This window comes from Corylus avellana, chromosome 1 (genome assembly GCF_965113065.1).
Source record: "Corylus avellana chromosome 1, dhCorAvel1.hap1.2, whole genome shotgun sequence".
Taxonomy (NCBI): Eukaryota; Viridiplantae; Streptophyta; class Magnoliopsida; order Fagales; family Betulaceae; genus Corylus; species Corylus avellana.
This window is the reverse complement of record NC_142490.1, coordinates 34,930,113-34,945,892: the sequence shown is the minus strand read 5'-3', so window position 1 is coordinate 34,945,892 and position 15,780 is coordinate 34,930,113. Positions and strand designations below refer to the sequence as shown.

Here is a 15,780-nt window from a genome sequence, read left to right as displayed (position 1 = left end):
GTCGTTTCTCTTCCAAACTGCTTTTGATCCATATTTCTCATGTTTAACTACTCCTTGTCCTTAAAAAAAAAAAAAAAAAAAAAAAAAAAACTACTCCTTGTCCACGCTATACTTTTTTCTAGAAATAAACTACAAAAATCTAATACCCCGTGATGAAGGGAGATGCGTTGAAAATTGTTCAAGCACTGCAAACGAACAATTTATTGATGATGCAAAACCTCTTCCGAATAACGGTCTCCGGTCGTCAAATAAAACCAACCGCAAATGAAGCAATACGTAGATTAGCAAAAGTGGCTATTGTCCAATCTTTAGACTAGGTTTGGATGAAGGATTTTTCAAATTCTACTTGTAACATTTTACTTATTGATCAAGATGTATTGAAATTGAATATTATTGTGGATCGGGTTCACTGAACCGGAATTTCCTGCAATTGAAGATCCTAAGAATTTCCCCTAACCTATGCTTTTGAGAAGGGAGATGTGAGGACCCCCACTACCTAGGCAAGGCCTCCCTTCCTAAGTAGGGCATTAGGTTAATGGCTACAAGTTCATGACTCTCCATTGTGGCCAATAATTTATAGGCCCCTACATGAAAGGTCACAATCTTGGTTTCTAATAATAATAATAATAATAATAAGTCAATTCTAAATTTTTTTTTTTTTAAAAAAAAAAAAAAAAAAAAGACCCCAGTTGAGACAGTTTTATAAGGAACATGGGCGGCACACCGGATATCCAAGGAAAGTGATAGGTTGCTTTGAAGTTTTCTTCTTCCACATCCAAATCATCAACCTAATTATGATTTCAATTGGTGTGTATATATATATATATATATTAGTCCTTATTTGTTTGGTTCTTGCCCGATTCTTCTATCTACATTAGCTTCCAACTTGTAAGAAAGGGTAACCACTAAGCATAATATATAATATAATACAATATTGATCCTAACTTAATTATAAAATAGGCTCTAGCTATATCATGATTTGGACCACTATTGATCCACACATAATCTATACGTTGATTATTACCAACATGTATATTTATTCCAATTCCTTGTCATTATCATGCTCATCCAACACCCTCCCACAAGGGTTTTTTTTTTCTATTATTTTATTTTTGTTTATTTTCTTGTTTTAGAAATTACATCCATGATGTGATACTAATCCATTTTATTATTACAGCTTCTTGGATGTATCCTCAAAATTAATCAACTCATTATGGGTTAAAAATAATGCAATTCAAGAAAGGTTCCCCAATATCATGCCAAAAAAATCCATTAATTAATTGCTATTATTCAAAGGGTCCCTTAGGCAGGCAATGCGCGCTCACATGCATCACCCTTGACGTGCCTCTCTACTATTATTCAACTTCACGTTTATCAGTCAAATCGCTTTCAAACTCAATTCTAGAGGCAAAGCATCTTCCAACAATTACCAAACTTCATTCAAGAAGTCCCCTCTTAAAACAATGGATGATTGCAGCATGTGTCCCGCCACATATCATTAGATCGGTAGGTGTAGCAATTTGTGTTCTCGTATTACATCAAGTTACAGGTATCTATAAGATTATATAAATTAACCTTAACTCGTTAATTTCACGCTAAGCTTATAAATCGTGTTAAAAAATGGCAATTTCAAATGTTGAATAGCAAGTTTGAGTCGTGTTGAGCCATAAATATTATATTATTATATAGGTTAAATTTCTCAATTATAATCCGCTAATATCGTATCTAATAGATATCAAGTTCAACCGTCATGACCGAGAAACATCGACCGAAATAGATGTTCCGACAATTCTCAAAAAGATTAAATGTGTTGTACGGTTTTAGGTAGATTGTATTTTTGGGAGGATGAATTAGGAGGCCTATAATTAAGGGTCCTAATTATAGGGGAGACAATTTTTTTTAATGTCTAGTCAAAGAAAGGGACCGTCAAATTGGGGTAGCCCTTGAAAAATCAATTGGGTACAAACAATATTTTCTTGGGTTTCCATTTGGAAAAGATGGGTGTACATCATTTTTGGACGAAAGGGAAAAAGGCCAAAGGAGTACCCAAAGCCTACCACCCTCTCTATTTTTTTGAATTTTGTTTTCAACTAGGAGACGACAAAAACCATTACACATCGACATCGTTAGAAGAAATCAAACTTTACAAATTGGCCCACGATGTGGAAAGGAGGGGCTGACAACACCAGGCGCACAAGTTTTTTACTGTTGTGTTCGTCTGGCAGCCTCATTAAGAGAAAGAGAAATGACGTGTCCAATCACAATCAGTGGGCTTCCCATTTATTGTTTCTTGCGTTGTCGACGTAGAAAGAGGACAATCGATTTTACCTGAATGTAATTATTGTAGCACTTATTTGTTGTGAATTAATAACATGAGGAACATAGATGATAAGAATTGTAGGTAATCTTTTAAACCCACTTAAATATAGCTTGACTACTCATTATCACAATCAGTTGGCTTCTCATTTATTGTTTCTTGTGTTGTCGAGGCAGAAAGAGGACAAATTGAAATGACTATTTTACCCGAATGTAATTATTGTAAGACTTATTTGTTATGAATTCACAAACAAAAAAACATAAACGATGAAAATTGCATGTGCTCTTTTAAATTCGATTGAATCATAATATAACTTTTTATTGCTGGAGTCGAACGCATACCCTAATATTAAATATTTGCATAACAACATAAAAACTCTTGATGGTGTGTTGTCAAGATCTTTGATCTAACTACAATGCTTTTTCTTTTTTCTTTTTTTCTTCTTTGTTTTTACACTATAAGCCTCCGAACAAAATGCTTTAGCTATACATTATTGCTACTTGTTGATGGACAATATTATTTTTGTTATTATTATTATATAATTTTTATGAGGAAAAAGAAGAGAGAAAAAGCAAAAATGACTATCACGTGTGTTGTCATTTAGTTCTTGTCGTCCAAAGAAGAAAAGTAGGAAATTTCAATTATTTTGATGATAAATGAAGGTGTAAACGGTAGAAACTTCGTAGGAAAGATAGGTTTTGCGGTTTTGGAAAGAGCCAAATATAATGCATTTCCTCATCATCATCATCATCATCATCATCATCATTTCTCCTTCTCAAGAATATATATAGTCGTTGGTTGTATGGGTGTTCTACGGGGTGGGTCTATTGGATGATGTCTTTGAGCCGCGATCGATGCAGCCTTTGTTGGATTTTTTCATCCCCAGCTGGCAAGGCTGACGTGAGCGGTCTCGATTGATGTTTGAATTAATCTTTGTTAAGTAACAAAAAAAATTAATTATTGATTTGAAATGTTACATCAATATTATTAAACAATTATATAATAAAAATATAATATCTAGCGTTATTCTCATCTTATATCATTGTATAGTTTTCTTTCTTTTTATGGAATTACTCACTCACTCGAATAAAGAAAAAAAAAAAAAAACAAACAAACAAAATAAAGAAGGAAACTTTAAAATCTGTAAAAAGTAAGGTTACTATCGAGCTAAATGATAAACATTCAAATTTAGCTGGTTCATTTAATTTTGTTTTAGTGCGTGACAACTTAGAGCTCATGGGGGTGGTGGCACGAAACTTGTGGCTACGACGGAATGTGGTGGTCCATGGAGAATTTGTACTCACCCCACCCTACTCGAAAGCAAAGCAAAAGACTCCCTCATGGCTTTTCATTGTGCTAATTCTCGTCAGCAAACAAGGGCTGCAGTGGATCTTGAGACGAAACATGAGATGACAAGGCCCTATAGGAAATTTTGTGAAGATCAATTGAGATACGGTTGTAGATAAATGTAATAGGAAGATGGGTATGGGGGCCATAGTTCGAGATGTCTCCTCCGAAAGACTATATAAGTGACCTAGTTATTGTAAAAGCCACAACAACTCTAAGAGCCTTTATTTTTTGTCGAGAATTGGGACACCAACAAGTGAAACCAGAAGGTGATATTCTTCTGGTGGTGTAGGCTCTGCGTAAAATAATATGATTTTCTTATATATTGTGAGCCCAAATTGCTTTCTTAGTAGTCACATGTTGTAATGCTTTATAGGTTTAGATGTGTTTTTTTTTTTTTTACACGTGACAAAAATTTCATTAATTGTTTGAACTCGAATAACCATTTTGATAAAGGTACAAAGCATGAGGACTAAATTTTTTAGATTTGAAAACATAATAATAATGAGTTTATTTAATAAGGTGGTAAAGTACAAGAATCAAATTTGTATTCAAGCCCCATATTTCTCACATTAGAAAGAGAAATATCTTTTATCTTACTAAATATTTAAAATGATTTTCATTTCATAGTTAAAAATAATAAAATTAAAATTAAACGAATTTATATAAGGGCATGAATTTCTGTTTATTTATTTATTTATTTTTATATGTCTACACATGGGGAGAATTCTAACTAGTAACTTGCACTTCGTAAGATTTAATTTTCAGCCGATTGAATTATCTCTTGGAGACAACATAAATTTTTGTTAAAAAAGAGTTTGGTTTATATTTAAAAAGAGGTGAAGTAAAATAGCACGTGGTGTGGACGCCAGTACAAATTTTTATTTTTTATTTTATTTTTAATTATAAAAAATAAAAATAAAAAAATTTTGCTCTGACGTGCCGCATACTTTGTATCAGGGTCCTCCTTAGAATGGTACTAAAAAGCTTTATGAAAAGGAGGTGAGAGGGAAGACAAAAAACCAAAAATTGCATTATCCAATGCATGGCTTTTTTGGCATATGAACCCTTCAATTTCAAGTGTGAAACCAATGACAAATTGAGCGAATTTAGGGGAAAAAACCAAAAAAAAAAAAAAAAAAAATCTAAAGTGGCGGCAATGCATGCACGAACATTGAAGACAACAATGGTGGTGTCAAATCAAAATGATAAATTACGTCAATAATCACAAATTAAGTAAATAATAATAATAATAATAATGTCCCATGTGTCCTACATTTAAGGTTTCTGTGGACGGACCCACTTATGTTTTGTTCCCTTTCGAAGAAAAGCACTACCACTTTCCATTTACCCATCATCTTAGATGCCCACTTCAGAAACTTCTCCCAACTTGTACTATTCTCATCTTCATCTCATGCTTCTTCTTTTTTTTTTTTTTTTTTTTTTTTTTTTTTTACTATTAAGTCCGTTTGTTTTAGCTACAATATTTTGTAAAAAAACGTTTTATTTATTTTTGAGTATTTTATGAGGCATAAAATATTAGTCAAGGTATAAATATTTTCAGTTGAATCAAGAAAAATAACATTTTAAGAAGCGTAAAATAGTTTACGCTTCTCATATGTAGAAATTACTTTTTGCCGTTCTCTCACGCCTGTCATCGGGCTAACAATTGTCCGGGTGTCTCTTATGGGGCCACCTAACCTGTCTGAGTAGGCATTGGGCTACTTGAATACATGTCTAGGCACATGGGCCCAACAAAGACCCTCTCACTATTGAATGCCTAAAAAAACATTATTTCAAACATAATACATTTAATGCTAAAAAGAAGTTTAGCATCACAGGGCCAAGAGAGCAAGGTATCAAATGGACAGGAATTTTTCTTGAAAATCCTATGTACGGACAAGTATTCTCATACTTGAGTAAAGAGCATCTCTTTACAATCCCCCTATATCCTTTCTTTCTTCTTTTGATAAAAACATAATAGGGAACCCCATATTATGGGTCTTTTGGTTGTCAGAGACCAAGATTATGCTAGTGCGGATAAAAAACCAAAAAAAAAACATTAAAAACAAAAAAAACACAAAACACAAAACAAAAACAACAACCGCCACCAAGATGCCACCTTATCACAAGTGAGGACTTTTTTGAATCATCACAGTATCTTTCAAGTGGTTGGCAAAAAGCGAATCTTTAAAGTTAAGAAAGGAAGAAATTTAAATTTTTTGTTTTTTATTTTTTGAAAAAAAAAAAAAAAAAAAAAAAGTCAGTGGCTATTGATGCAAGCAACCCTACTTTTAGGAGGGAGATGAGGGCATTTCTATTTGTTTCCTTGGGAATTTCTGCCATACTTTCAATAGGGGTATTAAGTATACCAACTTAATAGCATACATATAAAAATAAAAAATAAAAAAATTCTTAGAATCTTTAAAATTATAGAATTTAATTTGGTGGGAATTTTAATGCAATCAATTGAACTTTTCCCACTTATTAGAATAATATATTTGAAAATGTAGAAATTAGAGTATCATGATATTCGCAACTATGATTGTAAATGATGGTGGTGATGACTATGCAAAGAATAATGATTGCCCTAAATCAAGATTACCCTTGTGCTAGACCAAGATTTTTTGCCTTAGTAAATACATCATACATGTTTAATTATCCAATAATGCCCTAAATCAAGATTACCCTTGTGCTAGACCAAGATTTTTTGCCTTAGTAAATACATCATACATGTTTAATTATCCAAAATATATATATATATATATATAGCCTTGTTACAAAATAGAGGACTAGTTAAATTTTTTTTTTACTAGTAAGAATGTAAAAAAGAAAGACCCAAAAAAAAAAAAAAAACCCAAGATGAACTTGAGGAAGGGGGAGCTCCCTCCTCCCGGCGGCCTCCCTAGGTTTCTATCTCCGTCCCCGAATGGTTGGTAATATGTGAATGATAATATTAGTAAAATTTATACAATAACAACTTGCCAATGAAATTTGAACTTGAAATATTGTAAATGCTTGAAAATCCCTCATAACTTCACAAAATAACTATCTTGATGAATAAAATGAGAGAAATAAATATATTGAAAATATCCAAATTGTAAGCTTTAAAAGTACAATTATTCATCATGTGAAAGGGCATAAACGTGTCATGCACAATCGATCTATATATTATTAGTATATTTGATATGGGTTATCATATCAAATCTTTTTATTTACCTATTATTTGGGTCTTTTTTTTAAAAAAAAAAAAAAAAAAAAAACTTTTGTTTCCTTTTAAAGGCGGTTAAAGTTGAGCAACAGGGTTGGAAGGATGTCGAAAATGGGGATCATGGAAGCAAGCAAATGCAATAATAGAGGAGAGAGAGGGGGATGATCCGGTGCATGTGTGTCATCTGTCTACATTAATTTGCCCGCTTTTTCGGTGGCAAATGCCAACTCCTGTTTTCTTTTTCTTTTTCACATTTTTGGTTTTGCTTTTTTGAATGTGCGGAGGTTGTGGGGGCGAAATGAGAAGATGTTAGATTTTCTGGGACACGGGTGACTGTTACATCGGACTCCTTCTGGTCAATCCCCCCTATCATTAACTGTTGCAATTTCTGGGTGTGGGACCGCCACGTGGCCCTTCTTTTTTTTCCAATTTTTGTAGGGTAAAGGTAAGGGACCATTTCTGCCGCTTCAATTATTTCACTTTCTCATCTCTTTTCCCTACCTTTCTACTCCTTTTTTTTTTTTTTTTTTTTTGGGGGAGATTCTTATTAAACTTTTTCCAAAGGTTGTTTAAGTGTCTTTTAAAAAAATAAAAAAAATTATGTTGGGTAAATAAATAATCCACATATATAATTAGTGAAAATGGCTACATGACATTCTATCTTTAAACATTCACCCAAAGGATTTTGATTGTTAAAGGTGTTTTTTTTTTTTTAGCTCATATTGGAATAGGAATTTCTAGCAATATTTTGTCTAAAGAACCCATATATTACTTATTTGTCTGAATAGGTAGTTGGGTAACTCAAAACTTATTTAGGTAGGTGAATCATCTTTCACATATGCTGTCAAAAAATTAGCAAAACCTTATTTGAAAATTGACCAGTACAAAATTTAAAAATTGGACCGGAATCTTGTGCAATAGGGACCATGTGAAAGTTTGTTAGGGCATCTATTGAAATAGGTGAGATTTATTCTAAGTAGTTAGGCTCTCACTTTGATGACTCTATTGTAAGGTAATAAGGCAGTCCTATTGCATAAAATCGAAATCTATGCTATAAAGTTGCATCTTAATTAAGTTTACTTGTGCTTTGAAAAAAAAAAAAAAAACTAAGTGTACTTGTGTTTTAAGAAGTATGACTCTATAAGCAAGTTCGCTTTTGTGCAAAAGTAACAACAAAGCAATGTAAACATGTAAATATCAAAGTTGATTAATTATTAAGTTCATAGCTTACATGATTTATGTATTGCAACATAAGGAGATAAGCACATGGATGAACTCTAATATATTTAAGGAAGTAACTTAATATTTCTTAGATATTCTATTCAACACATTTCTTCAAATCTCAATTATTATTTTTAGATTATTATTATATATTTTTTAAAAAAGTCTGTATATTATTGATGTCGGTATTTAGGTACTTGAATTGTTAGCAATTTAGACAGATTCATAAAGTTGGGCAATTGTAGGGCACATCTACGGGGCAGGTGACTTGGTGAGGGCTACTCATAGAAACTAAGTCTCGCAATCCTCGTTCTCTATGGATGATATGAATTACTAGCAATTTGGGCACTCCAAAAAATAGTTTAATTTATTTTTTATTTTATTAATTAGTTTTTAAAATAATAGGGGTATTATAATAATATATTAAAAAAAAAATGTGATCGTTTTGATACACTTTTGTAGTTTGAAGAGTTATTTTAGTACCTTTTGAACATTCTAGGACTTTATTGCACAAACGGCTATTAGTTAGGGGGCTTTTTTATATATATTTTTTTCCTAATTTATAATATAGTTTTCTTCATTTATCTTTCTTAATTTTACCTCTCTGGGAGTTCAATTTTTTCCAAAAAGGCAACCCAATGTATTTATTTATTTTTAAATCCAATGTACAGTGTACTTTTTTTTTTTTTATAATGGGCTATGAAGTTCAATGTTTTAATAGTTACATTCTTATATATTGACATATAGATGCGCATTAACTTCTCTAGCATTAATAGGACAGCCATTTCTTTTCAAAAAATAAAAATAAAAATAGGACAGCCATTTATTGCACATTAATTACAATTTTGTCCTCCTTGAATGAACTATCCCGCTCCTCTCAGGATGTTATTCCAAATAAATGTTACTTTATTTATTTAGTAGATTCCTCTATAATAATTCTTGCATCTCATTAATAATTTATTATTCCAATTATCAAAATCTTGTACTTTAATCCTTAGGTTAAGGCTTTTTTTTTTTTTTTTTTTTGACATGTCCGCACAAGAGGGGGAGGGAGATTCGAACTAGTGACATCAACTTCATTAAATGTGATCCCAGCCGATTGAGCTACCTCTTGAGGACAAGGTTAAAGCTCTCACCATAATGTAAATTGATCTATTGGAAAGCCAGGAAATTGCTCAAAAAAGGTCTGAATTTTGGCATTTGATAACTAGTTTCTTCATTCAGCTTTTAACGAAAAACTTGGCCGCTGTCATTTTGTCCACATCATACCAAATTGCCAATAATAACGAGTCACGTGTATTCAAATCCATGTGACCATGTCACATTTTTTATAGGTATTATTTTTTAAGCGTTTTGATGTCTAAAAATTAGGGGTGAGTATTGGTTCGGTCGGTGTCGATAGGGGTATTTTCGCCTACTAATTCGTGAAAGTCGGTTAAGTCAATTAATTAAATGACTTCATAGTTCATACTATAGTTTCGATTTTTTCGGTTAATCAGTTAGTCGATTAATAGGTGGTCAGTTACAAGTTTTTATATTGAGGCTAAAAAAAAAAAAAAGCCAACTGGCCCCTAGTAGTAAATTTTTTTGACTCTCGACCTTTATCCATAATAATTTTTGGCTTTGTCTCCGTCGGTCGGTTACGGTTCGGTAAGCGGTCGGTAGGTGGTAAACATTTAATCTGTCTACCCCTATTAAAAATTACTTAAATTTTATAATTTGACTCTAAAAATCTAAAATTTATGTAAAATTATAAGAGATCCTAATTTGATTTTACAACTATATTATAAAGTTGTATAAACACTCCATTTATTAAATAAGTATTATTCTTAAAGGAAGGAATCAATAATATAGTTTCCTTCGTTTGTTTCACATGGTTAAATGAATGGACCGCAAGATCTTAACCAGTCAATTAAGTATTTTAAATCTATTTCCAATAAATAAATGAAATAAATAGAAGAAGATCTCACCCCCAAAAAAAAAAAAAAGGAGGTATAAAATTAGTAGCTAAATGTAAGTTTGACCAGCTGGACAGATCATTTGCCAAATGTTGACCCTCCCCGCACACCCACACCCCACATGCGGTGTACCTGCCCCACACAGGAAAAAAAAAAAAAAAAAAAAAAGCATCCACATTACCTGCCGAGTTGTCCGTACACAGAGACACCAGTTAAAGAAAGAAAGGGGACAAAGGACCAAAGGTAGCAAAACGGGGAAACCGCAACGAAACAGAAAGCGGGCCCCACAAAATTGCCAACAGAGGCTACAGAGCCATCAGCTTTATTGTCCACCAGGAGAAGGAGGATCCAAATCCCTCCCCCACAGTGCCCCACCACGTCGCACGTGCGACAAAAGTGGACCCCACAACCCGAAGGGTCACGTTCACAACGAGTCTCCTCTTGGACTCTAGCGTCCGCCTACGTGGCGCAGGATTGCAACGGGCACCAATCGCCTCACACGTGGCGGATATGCTGTCATTGACCGGGCGTTATTTCACGGCCAGTCAAGTAAACCTTGCACACACGGAAATAGTAACCTCAATTTCCGTGACCGTCCCATATAAAACACGGCGCTTTCTTGGTAATTAATAAATCACAAAATTAAAAAAAAAAAGAAAACGAAAAAAAAGGCCAATCAGGAACAAAATCTGCCACTCCGCGTATTACCTAGTTTTGCACAGATTATATTATATGCATAAAAATTAAAATTAAAATTAAAAAAATAAAGATTTTCTCTCTCTCTCTCTCTCTGTGAAAGTCTCTGACTTTCCCTTTATCTAATACACAAAAACCCAAGTTTAAATGAAGTTTATATTTCATTGCTCCATCGCCACCTCTATTGCATGCTCTCTGCCTCATTCTTTCTCCCTCTTAAGATAGAAACGAGTACAAAGTGAGTGAAGAAGAAGAATTCACAGAGAAACGAAGGAATACCAACTAACTTTTTCATGGCAGTTGAAGCTCGGCATATGTGCCTATTCCCTTCCCAGTTCATCACCAACAGGTACGTACCCATAAGCCTCTCTCTCTCTCTCTCTATATATATATCTCTCTTTAATGGGGTTTCCTTGTTTTGTATGGATTCCTGATGGGTTGGGTTTTTTTTTTTTTTTTTTTTTGCAGAGATTTTATCAGACATAATCAAGGAAACGCGGATATGGCCGGTGCCCAGATGTACTCCGGCGTGCCTTTGGCCGGAACAATGCCGGAAATGCTCCTACCTTTTTACCAATCCGTTGATTGCAATCTGGGGTCGGAGAAACCGGTGATGAATAAGGCGGATAGCGGGGTCTCCAATATCCATGATCAGAGAAAGCGTCCGAGAGATTCGATGATCAATCAGTTTGATGATTTCATAGTCCCTCAAAAGAGAAACAAAATATCCGTGTTGCCGTCTTTTCTCTGCCAGGACATTATCTTCCAGGCTCAACAGCAACAATCAGAGATCGATCGCTTTCTCGCCCAACATGTAATTCTTCACTCTTTGTTTTGCTTTGATTTCCTTTTCTTTTTACAAGAAACTTGCCGCGAAGAAAAGAACAGAAAAGAAAAGAAAATCATTTTTGGAAATTTTTTTTCCTGGTCATTTTGATTTGGAAATTATGAAATTCTTTAGATTTTTATCCCAATTATTGGTACGATCGAATTTTAATTTTCATTGATTTGTTAACAGGCGGAAAAAGTAAGATCGAAACTAGAGGAGCAAAGAAGAATTTTGGTGTCGGCATTCCAGGAAATCTTCACAAAGAAATTGAAAGAAAAAGATGAAGAGATCCAGAGAATGGGAAAGCTGAACTGGGCCCTCCAAGAGAGAGTGAGAAGCCTGTACGTAGAGAACCAGATATGGAGGGATTTGGCGCAGAACAACGAGGCCACAGCCAATACTCTACGCAGCAACTTAGAGCAAGTGCTGGCGCACGCCGGCGACGACAGCGACGCGGAATCGAGCTGCGGCAGCAACGATTTGGGTCGGTGCACGCCGGCAGCGGACGATGCGGCGGCGGATGTGGTTTTGGGCGGTGGTGGTGGCGGGCAGAGGATGTGCAGGAATTGTGGGGCGAGGGAGTCGAGGGTGTTGCTGCTGCCATGCAGGCATCTCTGCCTCTGCACTGCGTGCGCGACCGGTCTCCGCGATTGCCCTGTCTGTCACGCTGTCATGAATGCCAGCGTGCATGTTAATTTCTCCTAGGGGTAAAAAAAAAAACATAGAAAAGGTGAAAATATCTCTTAGAAGACCCAAAAAAAAAAGGAAAATTACTAATTTTTCATTATTGTTTCTGACTCTCTTTTTTTAATGTAAGTTTCTGACCTTCGTAGATATTTCATTTTTATTTATTTTTTGAGTTAATATTCACCATTGGTTTCCTCGAGTTTTTCTTTTTTTTTTTTTTTTTTCTTCTGATTTGGCAAAAGAATGAGATTGAGGCAAATTGTCCTATTAATAGCCTTGATCTCCATCTTTTGAGCTATTCAATCGCTTATTCACACTACAATTATCGGATCACCTATTCAGACTCTCTTACAATCAAATTATTAACAATTTAAATAATTAAGTAACGTTTTTCTTTTAACATATTATCCAGTAAAAAAGAAAAAAGAAAGAAAAAGTAGAGTGTTATTTGCAGTGGGTGTGATATACGTGTAGGATTTGTGTTTGGTGGGGGGCCAGAAGATAAGAGTTGGGCATGGGTGGTGATCCCCACCGTTGAAAAGGTAGTAGAATGATGGGTGGTAGATGTGAACAAAAGAAGGCGAGGAATATGGGGGAGTGGAGTTGGACCATATTCCTCTTTATGCACCACCTATGCGTTAAAAGTTGAGACACGCCTATGTTTCTCAAACCCTACAAAATAATAATAATAAATAAATGAGTTTTTGGTTTCGTGGAAACCGGGGTATATAGCATAACATGATGCTGTCACGCCCCATCATCTCTTCCATCTAAATTTATTATTATTATTGTTATTTCTCTTTCTTGGAAGATGGGGTGGTCATAAATAGTTCATCTATTCGGAATCACTATTTTTAATAGCATATATCTTTTTTTGGTGTTTAGTAAAAAAAAAAAAAAAATCATAATTCATTTTTTTTATTAAATTATGAAAATGTCTCAACTAAATTCTGACATTGTCCTAAGAGCATCTTTAGCAGCATTAGGTATTTTACCTAGTGAAAAAGTATAACTCTTTACTTTAACTATTGTTTTTTCACTACGCACTCCAACAGATTCTCTATTTCATTTTCTATTTACTTTAAAATATTATTTCTCATTCTTTTTTTATTATATTATTGTTAACACAAACAAACACATATATAAAAATTATTCGTAAAAACAAAAATAAACACATATGAGGAACATTCATCTCAAATTAAGGGTAATTGTATAATAAGTCCCTGAGTCAATCTTTTAAAATTTTTTTGTCCTTACGTTTTTTTTTTTTTTCGAAAATTTACTTCCTGGATCAATGAAAATGCCAATAAAATCTGTGCCGTCAAATTTTTTAACTTCCATTAATGCCATGTTAGCATAATAATTTTTTCATTAATTTAATTTAAAAATTAAACATAAAAATAATAAAATAAAAAATAAAAATTGAAGGCCACCCCAAACCTTCACTGGCTAGCATTCTGATTTTGTTTGATTAATCACAAATCCTTAATTAAGCTCTTGTCCAACGATTTCATATGATAGAAGTCGAATTTTTTCCATTTTGCTTCAAACTTCAATTGCCTCAGTCTCCTCAGCAACCAAACACGTCCTTTTCATTTCCAACATTTTCTCGGTAACCAAACAGAAACCACACTCTCACGCAAAGCAAAATAAGAATTTCGAGAAAAAAATACAACCGTTTTAGTTTGCTTTAGAGGGAAAGTCTACTTGAATAAGGTGTTCGCGGATTCGACGATCTTAGCGAGAGCGGTGTAGCTTGCTCTGAGCACGTCAATGAAGGAGACCATAGAGTTCAAGATGAAAAACAAGGAGAAGACAGGGATGGAGATGGAGGTCAAATCCCGATGATGAAGCCGACGGTGGTGCGTGAACAGACGTGAGAGGTGAAGATGGAATCGAATTTCCGACTAGATTCTGGATTGAATTTGAGAAGGTGAGAGCTTCCCATGCGCCGATCAGAACGAATCCACTACCTGCCATGGTGTGCATGAACAATCCCATTGTTGATTTTCTCCATTCTTTTACTTTCTCTCTTTATTGGGTTTCTCCCTATCTCCCTCTATGTAGATCTTGATCCAAAGGTTTGTCTTCTGGGATGGTGAGGTTGGGGTTGTTGAAAGGTTAGACTGACTTTCTTTGATTCCTACGGTCGTATTCTGAGATGATTTTTTATGATTCACAATGCTAGTGGTTCCGATAAATTAGCAAACCGTATGCTGTCCCTTGGGAGGCCTGAAGTTGCAGAAGCTCCAGGCTTGGAAAACCAGCTTGTGATTCCTAGAGCAATTCAAGGACCACGGCTTGAAACCCTTGGATTTCAGACCGTACCTTGGACTTTCCAAGTTAAAGAATAAAATTATAAATTGAAAATCAAAGAATAAAATGATTTTGTTTGATTTTGTGAAAGATGGAAGTGACGATTATTTCCCCAAATGATCGAAGCTGATTATAACTCCGCTACATTTTGTAATTCTCTTTTTTAGGAGAATCCAATAGCTTAATTAAGGATTTGTGATTAATCTAACAAAATCAGAATGCAAGCAAGTGAAGGTCTGGAGTGGCCAGGGATGGCTTCCGGCCACCTCTTCGAATTTTTTTAATTTTTAATTTTTAATTTTATTATTTTTATATTTAATTTTTAAATTAAATTATGCTGATGTGGCATTAACGGAAGTTAAAAAAATTTTGACAACAGAGATTTTATTGGCATTTCTATTGACCTAGAGAGTAAATTTTCGGAAAAAAAAACTTAAGGACAAAAAATTTTTGGCGCGTTGACCTAATGATTTATGATATTCAGTAACTGCATAGCAAATATTCAAGGATATGGAGGCCATCGGTTACGGGGCTACAACTACTTCATGCTTATAAAATGCAAGTGGTATCTGGACTTTGAGGTGATCGCAACTCTTGCTCTCTACCTGTTTGTTGCTTATACTCTCTTCCTTCAAAATACTAACTTAGGCATCGGAGCTTTTCCGCCGGAGCAAACGCCGGTAGCTTTGATCCTTTTTCGTTTGTTCCTTTTGCAGCCCGATTCCCCCTTGGACACCATAGCAGATCCTCTGCGGGTGTGCCACGTCACTCCTCAGAAAACTGTGCATCAACAAATAGATCAATCATTATATTTATGAGTTATACCATTGACTTATGTAAGGTTTACGTAAGTTGACAAATCTAATGATTGATTTGTAATATAATATGTAGAAATATGGTCAAAATATTGACATAAATCATTTCTCTTTATTTTATTATTGAAATTTAAAGTTGTTTTTAACTTTTTGACATGTTTGCACAACTTTAAAGAAAAAGTGGAAAATAGATAAAAATTTGAACTAGTGATATTCGTTTCATAAGGCTTAATCTCCAGTCGATTAAGCTACTCATTAGGGACAGTTGTTGTATATAGCTGTGTATACATGATCTTATATTATATAGATTTTTAAAAAGACATGTCAACATTGATTTTATGTACACTACAAACTTTAAATCTTGACCATCAAATGAATACTCT

General features: G+C 34.1%; 1 protein-coding gene and 1 non-coding gene across 2 annotated transcripts; both read left to right on the top strand.

Annotated features, from left to right (window-relative positions):
- The first annotated feature begins 10,813 nt into the window (after nt 1-10,813).
- BRG1 (SBP (S-ribonuclease binding protein) family protein) lies at nt 10,814-12,459 on the top strand. The gene is made up of 3 exons (XM_088510944.1): nt 10,814-11,099; nt 11,219-11,564; nt 11,769-12,459. Exons 1-3 carry the CDS (start codon nt 11,044-11,046, stop codon nt 12,282-12,284), a joined length of 918 nt encoding a protein of 305 aa, XP_088367070.1. The 5' UTR covers nt 10,814-11,043; the 3' UTR covers nt 12,285-12,459.
- Nucleotides 12,460-14,673: 2,214 nt separating this feature from the next.
- On the top strand, nt 14,674-14,779 carry LOC132173175 (small nucleolar RNA Z103). Its single transcript, XR_009439269.1, has one exon. It is a non-coding gene; the product is annotated as a small nucleolar RNA Z103 (small nucleolar RNA).
- The last annotated feature ends 1,001 nt before the right edge of the window (nt 14,780-15,780 follow it).